General features: G+C 41.8%; 1 protein-coding gene across 2 annotated transcripts in view; it reads left to right on the top strand.

Annotated features, from left to right (window-relative positions):
* LOC119169507 (vascular endothelial growth factor receptor 1) overlaps positions 1 to 20,467 on the top strand; it is a 154,116-nt gene extending 133,649 nt beyond the window's left edge. For both annotated transcript variants that reach the window (XM_075877744.1, XM_075877748.1), the window contains 8 exons: positions 132 to 248; positions 862 to 1,175; positions 2,887 to 3,086; positions 7,483 to 7,602; positions 13,274 to 13,354; positions 13,949 to 14,249; positions 18,721 to 18,967; positions 19,665 to 20,467. In XM_075877744.1, coding sequence (XP_075733859.1) covers positions 132 to 248; positions 862 to 1,175; positions 2,887 to 3,086; positions 7,483 to 7,602; positions 13,274 to 13,354; positions 13,949 to 14,249; positions 18,721 to 18,967; positions 19,665 to 19,853 — 1,569 coding nt within the window. In that variant the 3' untranslated portion in view covers positions 19,854 to 20,467. The remainder of the gene's footprint in view (positions 1 to 131; positions 249 to 861; positions 1,176 to 2,886; positions 3,087 to 7,482; positions 7,603 to 13,273; positions 13,355 to 13,948; positions 14,250 to 18,720; positions 18,968 to 19,664) is intronic.
* The last annotated feature ends 470 nt before the right edge of the window (positions 20,468 to 20,937 follow it).

The following is a 20,937-nucleotide window of genomic DNA, read 5'->3' as shown; positions in this document are numbered from 1 at the left end:
CAAACGCGTCTGAAAAATGCTTACCAAATTTTAATAAACGTTAGTGGTAGCCTGTTCTACAGTGTAATGTATAAAGGTCCTTAGTTTGGCAGGCATGCATTAATTTCCACACCGTTGTCCATTTTTTGCAGATGTTGCAGGAGATCCAGATTCACCGCAGCCTTAAACACAAGCACATTCTTGGCTTCCACAGTTACTTCGAGGACGACAAAAATGTTTACATTATCCTGGAACTTTGCAGTCGACGGGTATGTATCCGTTCATACGTAAGATTGTCAACACCATAAACACCATATCATGAGATGCTCATTCTCAACGTAGTCTTGTGCCACATAGTACACTCAAACCTCGATATAACCAATCTGGATATATATAAATATTGGTTATAACTAATTAAATAAAAATAGTTTCACAATAGATTTAGTGTGAAAAATAAACATTTATAACGAATTTTCGTATATAACGAACTTCTTTCATGTAAGATGCAAGTTTGATATAATGACGTTCGAGTCTAGCGTTCGAGTGTAACTCCAAGCAAGCAGTGCACTCCAGCTTTTCAAAACACTTATGCTGTTTTCGCACTTAAATGCATTGGTGTTGGATTATGTATAGCATGCATATAGGCAGAGCTGTCGATTCAGAGTGACACATGAATTCAGCTCCATTTTTTCTTCTAGTCAAATGAGCCACAAGTCGGCCAATGGTAGCCACCACGGTGGTCTTGCGATTTCTGGCCTGAACATTGTGGCATGCATACCAGCCACAGTGACCTCATTTCCAAGGCGACCAAATGCTGAAACTCCATGTACTTATATTTAGCTGCTCAATTCAAAAATTCATTAATGATTTTTTTTCTTCTAGAGCCTCATGGAAATGCACAGGCGTCGCAGGACTCTCACAGAAGGGGAGGCACGTTACTTCCTTCACCAGCTTCTTCTTGCGTGCCGCTACCTTGTGCAGCAGAAGGTGATTCACAGAGACCTCAAGCTGGGGAATCTTCTGCTCAATGACAACATGGAACTCAAAGTGGGAGACTTCAGGCTTGCCACCCGTTTGCGGTACGATGGCGAGAGGAAGAAGACCCTGTGTGGCACGCCAAACTACGTAGCGCCGGAAATACTCGCCAAGAAGGGGCACAGCTTCGAGGTTGACATCTGGTCTATAGGATGCATACTGTGAGTGTTCGTGTTTATTACCGCCTAACATGGTAGCATCGGCACCAGTGGAGGGAGACATTACTGCAGTTGGTGCAACGCATGGGGGTCGCAGAATTTCATCGTGGAGCAGGGTGCGTTCTTTAGAGAGTATTGCACGCACAGCTTTCAAGAGGGAAAACTTAGCCAGCCAGATAACTGTTGTGATACAGACTCCATACATAGTGCAGATATTTTTTCATATATAGGAGGTACTTTCTTTATTAGCCACTGCCGAATTTACGGTGTCTGCTTGGGGCACTTATGAGGTTTATGGAACCAAGTCACCAGTGAATGAAAGGAGAATAATGGTTGTAATATGGCCTTACTTGTCATGAAATAGTATTTATGACATACTATATTGTAGGCAGTAAACCAGAGTAACCAATTAAGTGAAGCTTCTATGAGCTACATATTTGGGGGGTGACGACCTAACTAGCAAAAAAAAACACCTGCTGGCTAGTGTGCAGTGATGTGTGTGTGTACAGCCTCTCAAAGATGTGCCAGTTCCACACGTATATGTGTGCACTGTTTTCTAATAACTGCTCTCTTGATTGTGCGCTTGTCGGTGATGGTAATTTTAGTTGGAAAATCGAATATTTCATCAAGTTCTTGCCATTTTATTGTTGCGTTTTGTTGTTTCGAGCACAAATCATTGTTGCCTGTAGCTTAAGAAGTGTTCTGCCAAGCATGGAGGTGAAGGTCAGATTTCTGGCATGAAGGGAGGAGGAAGCATTTAAAAAAATTGATGCATTAAAAAGAAAAAAAAATGTGGTCAGTTTGCACTAAATTGCACGAACACTGGCACAGCCATGCAGACTGTGCCAGTGGCTGTGTGCTCGTGGCCATTTGTAATCCCCTTCGATCAGCGAGTCTAGCTTCGAGATGTGTGGCTTCCTCTTTGGGAATGTGCACTTTCGTAGGACGTGCCATGACTCTCTGGACACGATCGCTAGGAAGCGGAGGTTGGGCGTGATGTCTCGGTGGGTGTGCATGGCTTAGCTATACTGAACATGTGTGGCTTGACCAGGTGGTGCATTAGTTGCCATTGCTTGCTTCCTCCTACATTTTCTCTACTTTTTTCACTTTTTTAGACGTTATCTCTCTCTTTTCTCTGCATTTTTCTATTTCTTTTTTTCATTCTTTCTGTGCTGTACTTTTCTCTCTTCCTGCCTCCTATACCTCACTTCCCTTTCCTACCACCTTGCTACACTATACTATCCTAGGCTATGCTATGTTCTACTAGCGTGCTTGAAAAGCAGAATGGTCGATACACGTACTTGTCTCTGGATTGAAAGTACGTGGGTTCGAATTCTGCATTGCGAAGATTTTGTTCTCTCTTTATGTCTCTCTCTGTTTCTCTCTCTCTCTCTCTCTCTGCGATTCTCTCAATTATCAGGGTTATTATAGGCCACGCCATGAGCTCTGGCATTTCCCTAAATTCTGTGGCACATACCATCTTATGTGGCACATAACAATAGGAGTTTTAGGGCATGATCACACATTTTATGCTGAGCTAGAACAACTTGGTTGTTAAAGAAGTATGTTAGGCACTCGCATTGCAAGCTTTGCTTACCCCCATTTTTCAGATTAGGGAAGGGCTCCTGACTGTAAAAGGCGTGGTAAGCGGCAAATACAGTGGAGAAAAGCGAAGCCCTTCATGCAAGACTTGCATTGATCCTGTTACCTGCAGGTTCACCCTTCTTGTCGGTCGTCCACCGTTTGAGGCATCGTCCGTGGAAGAGACTTATAACCGCATAAAGAAAAATGAGTACCATGTGCCCCCGTCGGTGAGCTCTGCTGCCAGAAAGCTCATCAGGAAGATGCTGCAATCAGATCCAAAGAGGCGACCAGATGTAGAGGCCATCTTTCAGGATGAATTCATGACGACGGGTGAGTGTCTTGGCATAATTTTGCTAGACACAACCATTGTGAAAACAGACAGCAAATCCTAGGAAGGCATCTGGAAAATTGTCTTTCCAATGTATTATGACAATTGTGCTGTAAACGAGAATAAAAAAATCTTGCCACCAGCAGGGAACAAACCACCAGGCATTGTGCGACACCCTTCTTTTGTTCGCTTAATTTCTAATTCAATGTGAGATTGTCAAAGAGCTCCTTTCGCAGAAATTTTGTGTCAGCATCGTTGGTTGTGGTGTGCAAAAAGTCCGTGACCCAAATCTAGAAAGATACAAATAAAACACAAAAAGTTTAATGTGACAGTTGAACTCAGGCAGTATACATAACAACAAGTGCTCTACTACAGAGCCAGTATACCTCGAAACAGATTTGGGAAAAAAACACAATACGAATGTTGCACAGTGAAAGGCGTTTCCTTTGCACGCGTAATATCGCATGGCAAAAGTGTAGAATTACGTCAAAAGTCAAAACATGGGAATTGTGCAATGAGTGGGTGTTTTAAAGGCCCTTAAATTACATGGCACTCAAATATGTTTGCATGTTAGCAAAGTAAAATGGACAAAAAGGTAACTCTATTAATGTTGGGCTTAACAGCGAAAAAATGTGCCCTTAAATTTTTTCTTTTCTTCATTTATAGCAAAGGTTCTTGTTCTGGCAGACTTTATGCCTTCAGGTAACATGCGAGGGCTTATTGGACAGCTGCCTACTCGTTAAAAGATCAATTAATGCCAGCTGGCAAGAAGTGTTCCACACTCGCTGCCATGGCTATAAGCAGCTGTAACACTTCCATGTTTGCATGCACAGATATGGCCGATGAAGCGGACAGGAGGACGACCTTCATCGTAGTTAAATTAGTAGAGCATCGGACACAATATCTAAAGGCAGTGATTCGATCACTGCCAGCAGAAAGTGCCCTTTCGTCCACTTCAATTTCTTCGTAGCTGTATTGTTAATGCAATATTTCATTTACAATGTTCCCTATACCTTTCTTGGCTGCGATGTTTTCATGGAAGTTGTGTCTAACAAGGAAAAACAAGATGTTCTATTCCCCTCTTTAGTTCAGCATAACTTTGATGCAGTGCAGAGAAGACGAAGGGTGAAAGGGGCAATTAAACAAAATTATTTCGTTTGTTCTGGTAAATTTTCACAGTACCTACTATTACTGAGAACTGATCCAATGATGCCAAGTATAGGGGATGTGTTTTAGTAGTACTAATTGTAATGTAGATGAGGAGAAGGAAAAGTGAGCGAAAAGATACTTTGCCATTAGCAGGCGTACGATCTTCAAATAACGAGACCAATGCTCTACGAAATTACAGCTGGGATCATTCCGTCCACCCCACCCCCACCCTAATGGCCACTTCTTGGTGTATATATGTCAAGCTTTTGTGAATAGTAAATTTCAGGTTATGATATTGCATATTGTAAACAAAAATATCGTTACTGTCATTACCCAGTTGACCTGCACAATAATGCCCGATCAAAACAAGGCTTCTGCAGATGTCCTTCTTTTCGGTTTAAAGAAAATGGAAGCAACCTTGAATAGCAGCAAGATTGGATTTCAGGTAGAATGCAGGTGGTAACCTGTAAAATTTGTTTTATATTTTTAAGTGTACTGTGTTTAGTGCATATAAGCCAGTGTAACAACCTTTAAATGGGGAATTTATGTGAGGGTAGTATGTTCATTTAAACTTGAAGTGGGACTTCGCTGCAGTGTGACTTTCCCTTGGAGAGGTGTATTCATGGTATGGCGGATTTCTACTGCAGCGGAAACTACCTTTACAGGGTGTTTTATGCGGATTAATATACACCTATTTGTTCATTTCGATCAAAATCTTTTATGAGAGTTGGAATAGTGTACTGTTCATTTGAATATACGAAGCGCTCGAATGTTCACACAGTCCTCATATATATGGATGTAACGAAGTGGTGACACAAAAGTTCAAACAGAATTTCACGGTTACGTCAAACTGATGGCAACATATAGGTGCAATCTGTGTTATATCAGTCACATACACCCTAAAAAGTATTTTGAGTTTTTAAGTCTATAAAACTGCATCAGAAACACAGTTCACTCACGTTAATTATTTCAAACTCACAGGGACCACTAGATTTTGTTTGCATTATGAAGCTTGAATAATCACAACTTCCCATATGACTCCGGGAGAGGTGAAGGTGCATGTTATAAGTAGACATTGACTTTAATTACATTACTTCTAAGCATTTTTAAGTAGATAAGTAACGGTTTGACGATCGAAGAAGTAGGCATACGCTGCACTCAACACAGCAGACAAAACAGCAGTCCTGACAACATTGCAGAAACTGGCCACTGACGTCACTAGCTCTCGCAGTCATGTGGTAGTATTTGTTGATGAGTAGGCAGACTACGTGACGGAGCCTCCAGTGCTCTTGGTATTCAAAACTGCTTCTTGTCGTAACATGTGAGGATGTAATTAAACACTAGTATTCTGCTGCGTGAATGAGTTTTGTTGCTTTTATTATTCAGTCGGTAGCCGCTGATAAAGAACAGAAAACAGAGGGGCCCGAGTTTTGCCCCTACTTCTTGAAACCTGGTAGTCAGTGCCACTAGTAGCCATGAAGGCAAGTGTGGAACACTATTCTGCCTGTTGGTGACACGTAGCATGTGATCCTATGACGAGCTGGCAGGTGACAACTTCAAAGTACCTGAAGCGCGATTTCTTGCACGAGGGAATGCTTGCACGCTGGTAAGTTGCAACGCTCTAGGAATTCTCCACTAAAATGAAACCACTTTGATCATATGTTTAATCGCTGCTGTCTAATAATAATATTTGAAGTTTTATGTCCCGAAACCATGTTATGAATGTGGGGAACACCGAAGCGCAGGGTTCTGGGAATTTCTACCACCTGGGGTTCTTTGATGCGCACCTAAACGCAACTACTCGGCCCTCAAGCATGTCTACCCTCATAAAAAATGCAGCCGCCATGGCCGAGATTTGATCCCACAACCTTCGTATTCGCAGTCAAGCATCGTAATAGCTACAAAGTCATGGCGAGTAATCTCTGCTATCTCAACTTCCGCTTTGTTTAAATGAGTTGCAGCTAAACTGCACATTCTCTGTGTCAGGAATGTCGGTAAACCGCATTTGGTACCAAAATCTGCAGTATGCGTATCTTGTGCAAACTTTACGTGGACACAGAAACCATCGTGAGAGCACAACTAAACAGGACGCTTGAAAAGGAACGGGTGAAGACAGTTGCGCTCTCGCGATGGTGCATACTACAAATTGATTTCATTGAAGGGAGATCTACACCTTCGCAGTGTGCACCTGTCCTCGTCTGTTCCTTCTCATGCGTCCTGTTTAGTTGCGCTCTCACGATAGTTTCTCTGTCAAAACACCAACTCATCCAACAGTCAACTCTCTTAAAGTTCTGTAGACTTGCCTGTGCTTCGAGGTATTGCGTCAGGCATATGGGTCAAGGGGCATCAGAGAAGAGAGGAGGAGATACAATTGTTCCCAAACCAAGGGGGAGCTACTTTATTCCTGGGACACACAGGCACTTATGCTAGGCCATCCAGTCAATGGCCATCAAAACACAACTGTTACTCGATGTGGTTGTTGTGCAGCAATACTGCAGCATTGAATGAATGTTGAGCAGTTCAGGCGTTTCTTGTAAAGGTTGTGGCTCTGTGGATATCTATTTTCATATTCAGGTCACCTAGGCTTAATCATATAAATTTGCTTTTAAAAGTACAAATGTCTGTTTTTTATGTTTAAACATGTCGGTAAACTGTTATGCAGGGTTATGAATAAACATTTAGCTATTGAGAAGTGAAATTAGGGCAAGTGATACGTGGCAAGATTGCAACAACGAAGAAAAGCATGTTGCAGTTGGAGAGCGTATATGCAGTTTACATATTTCAACTGGCAAAAATACTTTACAAAATGATTCAAAGTGCTCACATATGCTACATTTGAAGCGTGCTCGTTATATTCCTTTTTTTTTCTTTTCTAATGGTGAGTATGAGCACCCCGAAAATCAGGGCACTTCCTACCATTTCCGCTTTCATTGTTCAGTGGCTATCAAAGCTTGAATGGAGTTGTGGATTGCTCCATTCACTGAATAGGCTTTTGACTAGACGTCCTTTGAAACATGCCACGTAGCTGGTGGACCATGGAATCGACAGACTATTAGCTTACTAAACAACCATGTGACACGGGTATTAATCATGATATTATGGTTCTTTGACATGGACTGGCAAATGTTACGAGCTGATAGTCTCGAAGCTCTGATTTATCTACTCATCGTGCCTAGTGTACACTAAATTCACCACGGTGGTTGCTGAATGTGTATAGAAAGGCTCACACGCATGCGTTGCTTCTTTCAGGGCCTATGCCGTCTCGTTTACCTACATCTTGCCTAACGACGGAGCCCCGCCATGACACGCTCAATGCCACCCTGACTGTGAATGGCCGAAAGCCTCTGCTAGAGCGAAATGAGGGTCCAGGTGAGTCGATTTGTCTAGATCGATCCATCTAGTCGGACTTCATTCAAGGAGATGGTTAAGTCAGTCAAATCAGTGATGGAGGTGCTGCTCCAATTGCTCATAACTGCTCCAAAAGAGAATTGCTGCTCCATGCTGCTCCAAACAGTAATACTTCTTATTGCTCCAAACCTGCGCCGAAATTACACTGAAAGAGGATGACGAACTTCTATTGTTTGAGTTATAAGTCCTAAAGAATCTGAAAATAATCCCTGTACTATTATCCTAGTGTGCTAATAGTGTGCAGCATTATTGGCTTTGATCTCATTTACACAAGAAATGGCATATATTAGGTATATAGCTTAATTGGCAGTTTTTTCCAGCTCTACATGCAGACTAGTTGTGAAATCGGAATATGAGCAGGATTGCTTTTATGCTATACCGATTATCTACTGCTTACTCGGCAATAGTTATGTGGGACTGTGGTTACTCCTAAGATGTGGCGCTCAATTTTTCCAGTTTGATTTGATTTCTGCCACAAATACTAGCATTTTAAATACAAGGCTCAATTCACAACACATTTTCGACAAGCAACATTTTTTTTCTTAATGATATTTCCATTAGTTGTAGTCTAAATATATTTTTATAAATAGTATTTACGAAATGCTTTGACAATGCTTCAAACTCCAATTAATGTATCGCAAATTTAGTATCTGCTCCTAAAACACAAATAGCTGCTCCAAATTAGCATTTTTTTTTTTTGCTCTGAAAACACTTCTGACTGCTCCAAAGCAGTACTTTTCCTGCTCCAATGTATACTCCAAAGAGTTAAGTCACTTCCATCACTGTGGAATGGGGCTTTATTTTCACAGTTAAGAAATAGCATATACTACTATACAAAAATTACTTGGATAGCCTATAGTGGCTAGCAGCCAGTTCCATAAAATATGCAACAAAGAATGTACAGGTTTGCTAAGAGGAAGGAACACACACACATCTTTAAATACATACATATAGCATGTGCATTTATTGATGTAGTAATAGATGCTTATTAGCTTTTAACTTGTAGCTTGCTATGCATAGGACCCTATTACGGAACTTGAGCTCTAATAACCTCTACATGCACACAGGTTTACGTCTTGAATTTTTCTTCAATTGTGGCTCATTGTGTTAGTAAGAGGTGTACGAGCAGCTGCAAGAGTACTTGCCTATAGAGCAAAATACCTGGTTGCTCAAAAGGAGGCTTTAGCTGAGGACTGTGCAGCGAGCCATGGAAAAGGACATTAGCGAGCCAGGAAAAGGATATAAGGGAGTGTAGTATAAGGTAAACAGATTGTTCTGGCTTCAGCTTTATATCTTGAGAATTGTCAAATGTTATGAAATTTCACGTGCTGAATAAGAGGGCTTGTGGTGTTCAGCCTGAGCAATTTTGAACCTGTAGCTTTTCTTCCTTGTTTCTGGTTTTGAGTACCAATATTTTTACTAGTGCATATAATTAAATGTACGTAAATGTACGTAAATGTACGTACCCTTTCTCACGAGTGAAAAACAATGAATGTGATACTGGGCATACTTATTTAACAATGTATTGATTTTAATCCCTACCTACTAGAATGCCTTCCTACATTTGTCGCACATCCCGTCGGAAAGTTTTTTTCAAAACTGATCAGAAAACACTACTTTGACATTTAAAAACGCGTGCTCACAGCATACAGCAATGACTATGCTACCAAAGCATTTATGGGGAAAAGTATGGTGGAAAAGCACGAAAATGGTAGGTAGTGAATATATTAAACCCATCTAGCCATTCTTATTTGACAAAATGCATACTCGGAAGCAGTGATGGATATGAGCCCATGCATACATTAGGCACGGTCTCTGGCTACATTTTTAAGTGGCTTGAAGAACTCCTACATGCTTGCCAATGCAGTCTTGCCCCTTGGAGAGAGGATTTATTTTCACTAAGAAAATAAAGAAAAAAACGCTTTTACGCTCGAACCACCCTACCAGGTTGAAAGAGCAATATGGGTCAGAGAACAAACAGGTGTTAAGAAGACGCATAGGTGGGGCATGTAGTGGCAAAGCAAGAATAATGCTGGTATTTTCGGGTATAAGTCTACATTTCGTACTAAATAAAAAAGGGGGGGGAGTGCACCAGGAGGAGGTAGAAAGTTGAGTGTGCAGATGAGATTCAGAAGTTTCTCGGCTGTGGCTGCAGTGAGCATAAGACTGGGTTGATTGGCGAAAAATCGGGAGAGGCCTTTGCTCTGACGTGGACATAGTTGTTTTGGTGAGTGTAAACGAAGCTCTTATTCTTGTTTTTTTTTGCATCTCCTTGCTATATATATATATATATATATATATATATATATATATATATATATATATATATATATATATATATATATATATATATATATATATATATATATATATATATATATATATATATATATATATATATATATTGATAGCCCCTTCGGGTTTCTTTTTAGAAATATGGTGAAATACAACTTGCACCAAAAATATTGTTTAGCATATGGTGCTATTCATATGTCACTCTGAATATCAAATATGTCTTCGAAAGTCTCCATAGAAACTCTGCCTTATGTGAAAAACCTTCAAATCTAGTAATTCAGGAATATCGTGGCACCTCGATTATACAAATGTGCACCACCATCATCAGATTGAAGAACTAAGATCAGTACAGGCAACGATGCTCAGTCTTGCCCAAGTTACGGGTGTGCACCAGCTGCACAAGCTAGCTGCATCAGCTGCCTGCACTGCTCCAAGGAAGGTTGGTTAAGCTTGGGGGACGTGGCAACGAAAATTATGTTTCTTATTTATGAAGCCAAAGGGATGAAATTCGTTGTGCTGATATCATAACTGAAACCAGTTTTGAGCTATCTAATATAACTTTTGAGTTACAACACTTGATAGACTCTCATTGTCATCCCAAAATTAATTAGCTAACTAGACACAAGTTCGTCAAAACTTTTGCATAAGAATATTCACAAGGGTACATTTCGTGTCGTAATGCTATTGATTTATTTTTAATATTTAATTAGGCAGACAAAAAATTTTCTTAATGTCCTGGACATATTGTCTTACCAACAACTTTAAAAAAAAGCCAACTACAAAAGTCTGTATGATGTGCACACAGATATGGACAGCTTTACGGCACTCACCAATGTTTCGCAATCTAAATGCAGGAAACGGAATGGCTATAGATTAATAAGTTGTGAAATGGCACAGGGATGACCGACAACAACTGCTAAAAAAATGCAGCATTGATGCTATCTTGAGCTACAATCTGTCCTCTTTATGATGATGCTAAAATGGTGGCACTGTACCAAGGGAAAGCTTCAAATTTGCATTTTGCTATGCCCAATTTTTACATACCTTTTGACGACAGCCCACCTGTAAAATGCTTGTTTCTCAACTTCTACGAGTTATTTTGCTCTAAAATCACACTATGATGTAAAACATGGTTTCATGATTACAGACAGAAATTAATCAGAGAACTGAACATTTTGACCAAATTTACAGTGCCCATTGCCACGCCCCCCCCTTAAATTTTCAAGAAAAGACAGCAGGGCATTTATTTGGGGTAGTTGTGCGCTCATCTTTATTCTTACTTTGAAATGCTGGCCCATTGAATTCAAGTGCGGAACTGAAAAAAACTTTGTCAACAGTGTCATGTCAGAGAGGGGTAGGCAGCGCCATCATGATCACAAAATGGCAGTGGAGCACATTTTTCTGGGAGTTTAAGAAGGTCCACTTTGATGTGAGCAAAGCGAAAATGTTTGACATGCTGAAGATGCATGGCGCAGTGCTGCACCTCTGTATGAAAATTCTCTGAGCATATCCCCTTCAGCGGTGGTGGCCACGTTTGTGTGAGCAACTCATTTAAGCTGGTTGTGTAGTCTTGTGACCAGAACAGCGCAGATAAGTTGCTCATTAGATTAATTGAACACTTCGTGTTACAAGAAGGATCCAGAGATGGCGCTACCATCGCCTGCAGTGTCAAGTCGCACGCTGCTTCGTGGTTTTTTGCTTGAATTTTTACAAACTTTCCATTCGCTGTAAGGAACGTGAGGATGGAGCTTTTTTGGCTGCTTACAGTTGCCAAGATGGTTTCATCATCGCTAGCTACCGCTAGGCCCGCAAACATTTTGCTGCTTTTACAAACTGCTGCGAATTGATTCCGTTTCTTCCACTTGCTTCATGCTTGTTTCCACGCTGGGCATTCTTCACGTTAGCACTCGGGAACACCACCACAGTGCTTGCATTTTCGTACAGCAGATTCTTGTGGCATTCCCTTAGCAGACTTTGAATCATTGGCGTTGGTGCGATGGACGAATCTCTTTGCTGCGTGCACTGACTCTGTTGTTTGAAGGACCCTCTTTAAGTGCTTTCATTTGGATTCTTGATTCTCCATGGGCACGACACACCTTTTCAACTTTCTCTTGTGTCGGATCATTTAACTTGAGAATGTCTGCACGAGCCTTTTCATTTCAGATGCCACAGACGATCTGGTCGTGGATAATTTTTTCTCGTTCGTTTCCGAATCCACAGTCACGCGCTTTGAGCTTCAAATCAGTTACGAAGCTGTCGAACTACTCTCAACCCGTTTCATGAGATTTAATTGTGCAGGTCGAGAAGGCTGTTGACATGAGCATAGTTGAATTCTGGGTGTGGTCTTTCTAAAGATCATTCCCCGAAGCAGGCCAGGTAGCGCTCTGGATGTGTTAGTTGCCTTGAGGTACAACATGAAGCTCTGCATGCTTGAAGGGTCGCCATTGTTCTACAGCGTTGCCCCTGGAGTCGAATTTGGCTGGTGCAGGAATATTCTCCATGGCCTATGCGCTGACTTTAGAACTGATTAACTTCTGACACTGTTTTGTTATGACTTATTCAAGTGGCCGATCAAACACCGGGCTTTTGTTGACGAGGATTCACTAAGTTTTATAATCGTTCGGGTTCAGGAATAGATGTGGCTCCATGAGGTAGGAGTGCAAATTAGGAATGTTTTTCAGAGGCAAGGCAGTGTCTCGCGAACCTGAAGGCCAGGCGCAACTTGATATTTCAGCTTGCAGTCCACAGAGGAACACTGAAGGAAGCGGAGAATCCCAAAGCAGCGTGCGTCTTGACCCTGCAGGCTATAGCTGTGCCATCTCTGGATCCTTCTTGTAACATTGTGCAGTCATCGTCTTGCTGAACCTCGATGTGGCTGCGATGTTCGAGCACTGTGATGTTCGAGGGATCATTTGACATGCCGCATTCCGGGACCAGCGTGCAAAGTGTCTTTTATTGTCTCAAGATTAATGCAACCAAAAGCTAATTGTGCACACGTCCGGAGCCCATGTCTTCATTCTCATATCAATATCTGAACTGATTGTATAATCATAAAGTATTCAGTTACACTTTAATTACAACTCATTAGTGAAGCTCACATAAAACATTACTTCATTTTCTTTCTTGGAATGTAATATTGTATAGAAATTACCGAATTTGAGTTTGATGCATTTATAGACAGTAGACCATAATTCTCTCATGAAAAAGATATCTTAAAACGATTCAGCATAAAAAAGTCATTTAGTATGGGTGCTATCAAAGAATGCTTGGCTGTGCTTCGGACATGGAAGCCCTTGTATTAAAGATGTTCTTACTTTAGGCATACAATTTCTTGCAGACATAGAACGAAAGGTGACTCCTTTTGGGAACAGCACAGGAAAAGAAGCGAAGCCTGCGCAGCGCCTCGAACACCAACAGCGTGCGTGATAGTCTTTTCTCTCTCTCTCTCCCATCAACAAAGCTCAAGCTAAGGAGTCATTTGTGAAAAAAATGGGGGCGTTGAAAGCACTTCAGGGGATAATTTGATTTTTCAAGCAATAGTTTAGAACACTGATCTTACTGCAGCTATACTCCTTTCTGTGCAAACCCCGTGGCACCTAGTGCGACTTCTTGCAGATGCGTTTTACATGGGAGGATAGTTTCGCACCCACCGTTTTGCTGTCTCTTTAAGTCTTATGCAGAGCGAGAAATTGGAAGATCTTGTGACTAAATGATAAACAATTATTTTATGGCTGTGAATATAGCGCTCTATATCTCTTAAATATTCTTGTATTTGTTTCTCTGTTCATGTGAAGACATCACAATTTTGCTTGTCCTTGCTCTTCTTGCTCAGGCACTTGCAACAAAACGCAGCTCTAGGGTGCACGGAGTTGCATTTCTCTGACTGAATTTCGTCTTGCAGCCTCCAAAGTGTTGACTACTATATATATGAAACGAAGTATTCTTTGAGCATTCCTCGACTTGTGTACAAGATTCAATGGGACACTTTCTCGCTGGTCGACTTTTCGTGCAGCTGCTTTACCAAGCGGTTCGCAGAAGCCCGCGACGGCAGGCCCGGCCAGCGAAATTTCTCCGCAAAAGGTTCACCTCAGTGAGCTTCAACGCCTCCTGACGTTCCTGGTCAAGGCTTGTCCACCAGAGCTGCGCTTCGAGCGTCCCGACGAGGCTGAGGATCCGGCTTCCATGCCGGTGTTCTGGATTAGCAAGTGGGTGGACTACACAGACAAGTATGGGCTGGGCTATCAGCTGTGCGACAACAGCATCGGTGTGCTCTACAACGACAACAGCAGAATCATTCTGCTCGGCAATGGCCAGTGAGTTCCCCTTCCTCCGCAATTACATACGTTAAAAGAGAAATATTTTGGATTGTATCAGTAAATTTTCATTTAATGAAGCTCTAACAAGAGCCGCTTCGTCCATGGAGACTCGTTTTATAAACCGAAGAACCCTAACAAAATGCCAATCTCCTTCAGGTTTACTCATTCGCAGGCGATGCTGCGGATTATTATACCATGAAAACTGAATTTATCAAGTTACAAACTTAACATAGCAAGCTTGAAGAAATAGTTATTGAGCCAACAATACCAAAATACGAAATACTGAAAGTAAGGTGCCCCGTTGCTTTTTTGGTGCTGCAGTTTTGGCATGCAGTTTGTTTTCTACTGATAGCATATGATAGCAAAGTCTGCAAGGCTTATCAACAAAATGTAAATCAGTCTAAACAGATTTAGCATGTAAATTGTTGATCTTGCATATTTATTTATTAGCTGAAAGAATCTGCATGCATAAATGCACCTGCTTCTAACGTTTTTAAGGGCCATAGCAAATGTTATGTAGCATTAGAGGTTGAGCTCTTATCAAAGCTTCCCATGCTTATGCAATGTACCGATTCCATTAATGAAAGAGGACACAGTAACCATGAGGGAAGGAAAACCTAAAGAGGGGAGGAAATAGGAGCATCCACACAAAGTGGACTGCTATAACACCCATGTACCTAGATTTAATAATTTAAGGCTCGGGGGTTCCAAATGGAATCGTCAGATTTGTAGGTCAGTCAACAACCAACTGGTGAAAAAAACGTGTGCTTCCACCATCTCATATTTAGCATGTGCTCTACATACACTTCCAACCTGGTGCGCACATAAAGACAATGTCACTCGTGAACAAAAGAAAATTGAACAAGATCGTTCCCACAATTCCCTAGGCAAGCTCTTGCAAGGGTAGGGCACTTAAGTCCAGCGTAGAAAGTTCTTATTCTGGTGATCGGACAACTGAAATATAGTTAAATGATAAATTACTTCCCTGTACCCAGCTACATGAAGCCATGGTGTACTTATGGATGCATGAGTACAGAAAAAATTACTTAAAATCATGGTTGCACTCTTTTGCAAATTACATCATGCAACACGTATCTGCCAGCAGCTAATTCTGCATGCAAATCAAGCACCGCATAATAATGTTCATTATTTTTAAGTGCTATAATTCTCTATTGCGAGTGAACGAATGTAGGGAGCAGCTTTATGAAAGCAGTTCGCTTTATTTTTAGAGGAGAAAAAGGTCATGGCTAAACAAAAACTATGCTGTTGAAAATTCTACGCAGACAACAAACTATTTACTAAATTTCGGTGCACACAGGGTTGGATGTCATTTTCCTACTTTTGGAGCCGCATTAACTTTCCCTAGACTCTTGTGATTTTGTTAGTGGACATGAAGACATCGACAGGCTGCGAAAATCTTGGCCACAACTGCTTGGGAATGGGTGTCTCTTGCTAATTATTGCAAGTGGGTGAAACTCTTTACCTGCCCTGATCAAAAACACTTTTTGCCCAGTGAAAAGCATGCTGTCCACTACATAACATAAATGAACACGTCTGGTGTCCATGCGAAGCATTTCAGTGGTGATTTTATCATCTAGATCACTCTCATCACAAAGTGCCAATAACAGCTGCTGCCGTAGATGCAGATGAGCCCAGTGTTATAGTAGGCCATCTTCAGCGTGATTGCGTCAGTAATAGTAGGCAACCGAAATACCGGCTATGTATGCAAAGCAATCTATTAAATAGGTCATTGCTTTTACATGCAGTTTTCAGTTGCAATTTTGCTTTCCAGCTGCAGGTCCTGAAGAGTTGTAGGTTGCCAGTGTCACTCTCGAAGTGGTTAGCAGGATGAGAGACCTTACTTGCGCTGATGGTATCACTTGCACACTGCTTCTTTCCTGGCGATTAAGTATACAAGAAACAAAACATTTCACGATGCGCCGCTGCCTTCATTTTTTTCTGCTCGATGAATTCAGATCGCAAGCTCCAACATGATTCCTGCTGCAACAGAGCGACCCTCATTGCTTACCAGGGCAGGATAACTTGAAAAAGATGTGAGAAAATTAGAAATGGCAGAAAATGAAAATGTGCACAGAATAAGCTTTCTTAACATAACGAACAATCTTGAACCTACTGTGGAAGCTCAATTATAATACTTTCAGGGGACCACAAAATACTGTCTTGTAATCTGGGCGTTGTATAATAAAAAAAATCGCAGCATATCCTCGGAGTGCATGATGATGAGTAAGGCGAAGCGTCCATCTATCCGTTCGTTTTTGCGTCCATCCGTGCGTCCTTCCGTGCATCTGTCCATCTGTCCTTGTTTCTGTCAGTCTACATCCATCCGTATACATCTGTCTGTTCATCTGTCTGTCTGACTGTCCGTCAATCTAGTAAACACTCCAAGTACCGCCATCTCGCATCTTTTCAGCATATATTCAGCATATAGAAGTACCGCCATCCAGCGGACGCGGACATTCCAAGGTCTAAACAAGAGGTGGTACTCGCGCAATTTCTTACGGCCTGCGCTTCGTGTCTACTTCCCACATTTCACTGCATCTAGTTTATGGCTATATACTAGTTCACTATATTCATAACACTGTGGCCCAACCCTCGCTAAACCTTGCTATAACCAAGGAGGTTACGCCCAGCGAGTTTAACGTGACAACGTTTTTCGGTCAGATATTGCTCAAAGTGCGTCCCTCGGTTACTAGTTTTTTTAGTAAGCATCAAATTCAAGGCAAGTTTTATTGTAGATTAAGTCACCGAGACTCATCTCTGTAGTATATTTCATCAGAAACAAATATTTTTTTTATTTATGACTAACGTGGGCGGGTTTGCCTCCTCAATCGAAAAAGGTGCGCGTGTGCCACTCTTGTAGTCCAGCCATGGAGGTGGCTACCTACTGCTACTACTACTACTACATACATCGCAGATACACGACTCCCGGCATTGGCAGTGGCACTTACCAGTACAGGCAGTGGCACTTACCCTTGCACAAAAAACAGGTACAGACCGCCTGAATACGCACGCAATACGACCTAGTGCTTCCCCAAGAAAGGTAGATTAAATTATTCTTGTCAATGGCAGCATTACCTACTTAGCTGAGGCAATTGCGGAAGAATTTTTATTCTGAACTTAAAAAAAGAATTCAACGCACATCTTCCTCCCGATAAATTGATTTCAAAAACTGCCTGTGCGTGAAAACGAAACCGAAACGGCGTTGCCAACAGCCTCCCGTCAGAAGAGTTAAGCATAGTGACTTTGCCATCACTAAATGGCTGCAGACCACGAGGTTGCGTAGAATGCCTTCGTGCTCGACTGTACTATTGTAATTTGTTGCTTTACGAAGCGCAGTTAGTGAGGTCTCGCTGTTATAATGCACAATGACTTCAAGTGAAAGTTATTTTGCATGGTGAAAATGGCTGCGTCGTGCCCTTTTGCGCTTTCAAAATTGTGGCTTAGAGTGCCACTAACCAAGGCAGGAGATCAGCTGTACGTCGACCAGGAAAGGTTTCCACAGACTGAATACACGGGAAAACGTAGTATCGGAATCTCTGAAATGAGCCCTTCGGCCAGCTGAAGCTACTCTGGATGGAGCTTTTCTAGGCAACGACCCTGCATACGCGCGCAATCAAGGCGTATGCAGAAGTGCATGAACTGCCAGAATGAATTTTTCATTCTAAGGAGACATCGCGTCTTAATCTTTACTTTTCTAATCGTTAATCGGTGGGAACGCAAGTTCATATTTTGCACTCATGACTATTTGGTCAACTTTTGATGAGAGTAAAAGAGCGGGCTTTTACTTGAAACGAAATCGGAAACTCGTTGCAAGATACGGGGTCGGCGTAAAACTGTGTCGTGCAACCAAGGTTTTTAAAACATTATCTCTCTAGACATTTTGCTGGGACCAAACAGATTCGTTGTAAGAAGTGGGTCATCTCATAACCAGAGAACATATATTAGAAGTTCCACTGTAATACCTATATGTTTTATCATGCTACATAGTCTATAAAAGTAAGTGTTCGCAGACTACATGCAGATACATGCGGAGGCATAGTAAAAAAAATCCGTGCTTCAATTTTGTAGCCTTAACTGTGCTGGTACAGGAAATTTCCAATAAGTATAATTACTCTTTATCAAAAAGGGTGACCGAATTTTTTTTTACTACTATGATCTCAGTGGAGCGCATCTGAAGTTGTATAAAAGCAAGTTGCTTGCATTGAAAAAAAAAATGGGCCTGAAAATGTTAGGGGCGTCACTAGGAAACCCACTATTTCATTTATCGCTCTTGTGGTCATGAGGGAAGACCAAAGCTTTTGTTTCATTCACCGCTGTGAGAAAGTGGTTACTCAACAACTCAAGACATTGCTGGAATAATGAGCCACAAGTATTTGAGCTAACATTATGCCCTTCGTCGCATTAGGGCTTCAGTTAATAAAAAAAAAATTATTTCTTGTTTGTACAGGAGCATAACGTATGTCGACGAGCAGTGCATTGAGCACTACCACACTCTGGAAAACTACCCATCGTCGCTGGAGAAAAAGATCACGCTGCTGAAGTATTTCTACGCATACATGAAGCAGTACCTTCTCACAACAGGGGCAGATGTCAGCCCTAGGGAATGTGACAATCTGGTCAGGCTGCCATGCGTACGGGCATGGCGGCGAACGCAGGTAGCGATAGCATTCCACCTGACCAACGGAACTGTGCAGGTGAGTCCTTACAGAAGACAGCATCGTGTATTATCCTTACTTTCAAGTGTAATTGGGCTTGACTCTGTTGCAATACGGTCTACTTTCACTGACAAAACCTAGTTATTATAAAGTTCGAAGTCCTGTAGCCACTCTATATAAGGCCTTCGTGTAGCACACCCACCTCTTGGCAGGGCAACCAGCCAATAACCACAATTGACGTTAGGGTGGGACCCCGGCATCACAAGATTTCAATTGTGTATTGGGCAAAAGTCATTTTTGTTGCCATCGCACTGAATGCAATGTTCTTCAGTGGCGGCGTTAAGCCACTCGTTGGTCGAAATTCCAAAAATTGGGTGGTGAAAAAATTATTTGATAGTCCTCCGCCACGGGGTGCCTCAAAATGTAATTTTGAGTTTTTCCCGCACGGTAACCCAGAATTTCATTTGAAGGTATCTGAAAAGGGTGGTCTGAAGTGTGATCTCGCTGGCTCTATTTGGCGCTTGTTGTTGATGTCCGATCTAGCAGCATACAGATGACCTAGCAATCAAAGCTGAGTGCCTGGACATATTCTTTAATGCGACCTCGAAACTATCTTCGGAATCATTTGATGAGTCTCCTCTTCAGGAGTGTCAGAAAGCATTCCTTCGTTCACTTATTTTGAATATTTACGGTGTCGGAGTTGCTCTTCAACCAAGTTTTCCTCATTTTGTTCCAGATAAACTTCTTCCATGGGCACACAAAGCTAATTTTGTGCCCATTGATGGCGGCAGTGACATACGTAGACGACAGCCGGGCTTTTCATACGTACCGGCTTGAGACTCTGCGCAAAGGCTGCCCGCCGGAGCTGTTGTCACGACTGAAGTATGCGTGCACCATCCTAGACCAGCTTTCCAGCACGTCGTAGTCCAACAGTCTTCCCAGCTTTGTTGCTTGCATTCTGCGACAGATGTTTCAAAGTTCTGAGTGTGAGGCGTTCTTTTCACTGACCAACAACAAATCCCCTTGGCAGCAAATTTTTACGTATCTGTTATTACGCAACGTGCGTGTAGCCAGTTTTTATATACTGAGCACCTGTCATGTCTTGCTGTTTTTCTCATTTTTTTTCATCATTTTAGTTTCGATGACAATGAGCTGGTATTATCAGCTGTAGTAACTTTTATGTTAAAGGCTGCTGTGATATACTGTTGCGATACCTATGAGGCATTTTCTTACACCAGTATTTGCAGCAGCTATCAGTAGAACAATTTTCAATACCATTGTCATCAGAAAGCGACTGGTAAAAACAGTAAATTGAGTTCCTCGCCGAATTGTGGACAAGGACGTTTAATGTGAAGCAGAGGCAATGTCACTTTTGTGAACTCTCTACCATATACTTTGAGCAAGTCCTGCAAACCTGCCAGGATATCCAGCACTGTGACCACACGGTAGCTTTCACCACTAAGAATCTGCAAATTTGGTAGGCAGCAGGGTGCAAAGAGAGGATGGTTTGAAAATAAAATTTTTATACGTTGTAACAAACTGTGGCTCTTCATCGCACTTGTAGTGCACATGCACCTGCATGCTTTTCTTTGCTCTGTAGGAAGAGTCCACTGTATTAGAGTAGCAGGAACAGTCCTTGTACGTATGCGTAACACTGCAGTGCATCATTGCATTTGCTTTTTTTAGTTAGGGCCTTAAGATCTTTTTTTTCTTTTATTGCCTTCCATTTTTTATATTGCATAATAGTTTTAAACCATAAATATCTCAACCTGCTAGTTTGACCGGACATTACACTGCAGACCAGTACACTCCATAGCAGAAATGTGGGTAGAAAAGCAGAGAAAAAAGTTTTTAGCGGGATCTTTAAACATTGTGTGCAGAACAGTGCAGATCCGCCAAACGATTCACCACACGAAGATTGAGGCAGGTAGATGGGGCAATACATCGTAGACGTCTTGCTGTTTCGTGGCACAGATACAGAAGCTGCTTTGTCAAGTTTTTGATTACTT

The sequence above is a fragment of the Rhipicephalus microplus genome, chromosome 2 (assembly GCF_043290135.1).
Source record: "Rhipicephalus microplus isolate Deutch F79 chromosome 2, USDA_Rmic, whole genome shotgun sequence".
NCBI classification, from domain to species: domain Eukaryota; kingdom Metazoa; phylum Arthropoda; class Arachnida; order Ixodida; family Ixodidae; genus Rhipicephalus; species Rhipicephalus microplus.
Note: the sequence above shows the minus strand (reverse complement) of the source record. Positions and strands in the feature narration are given on the sequence as shown.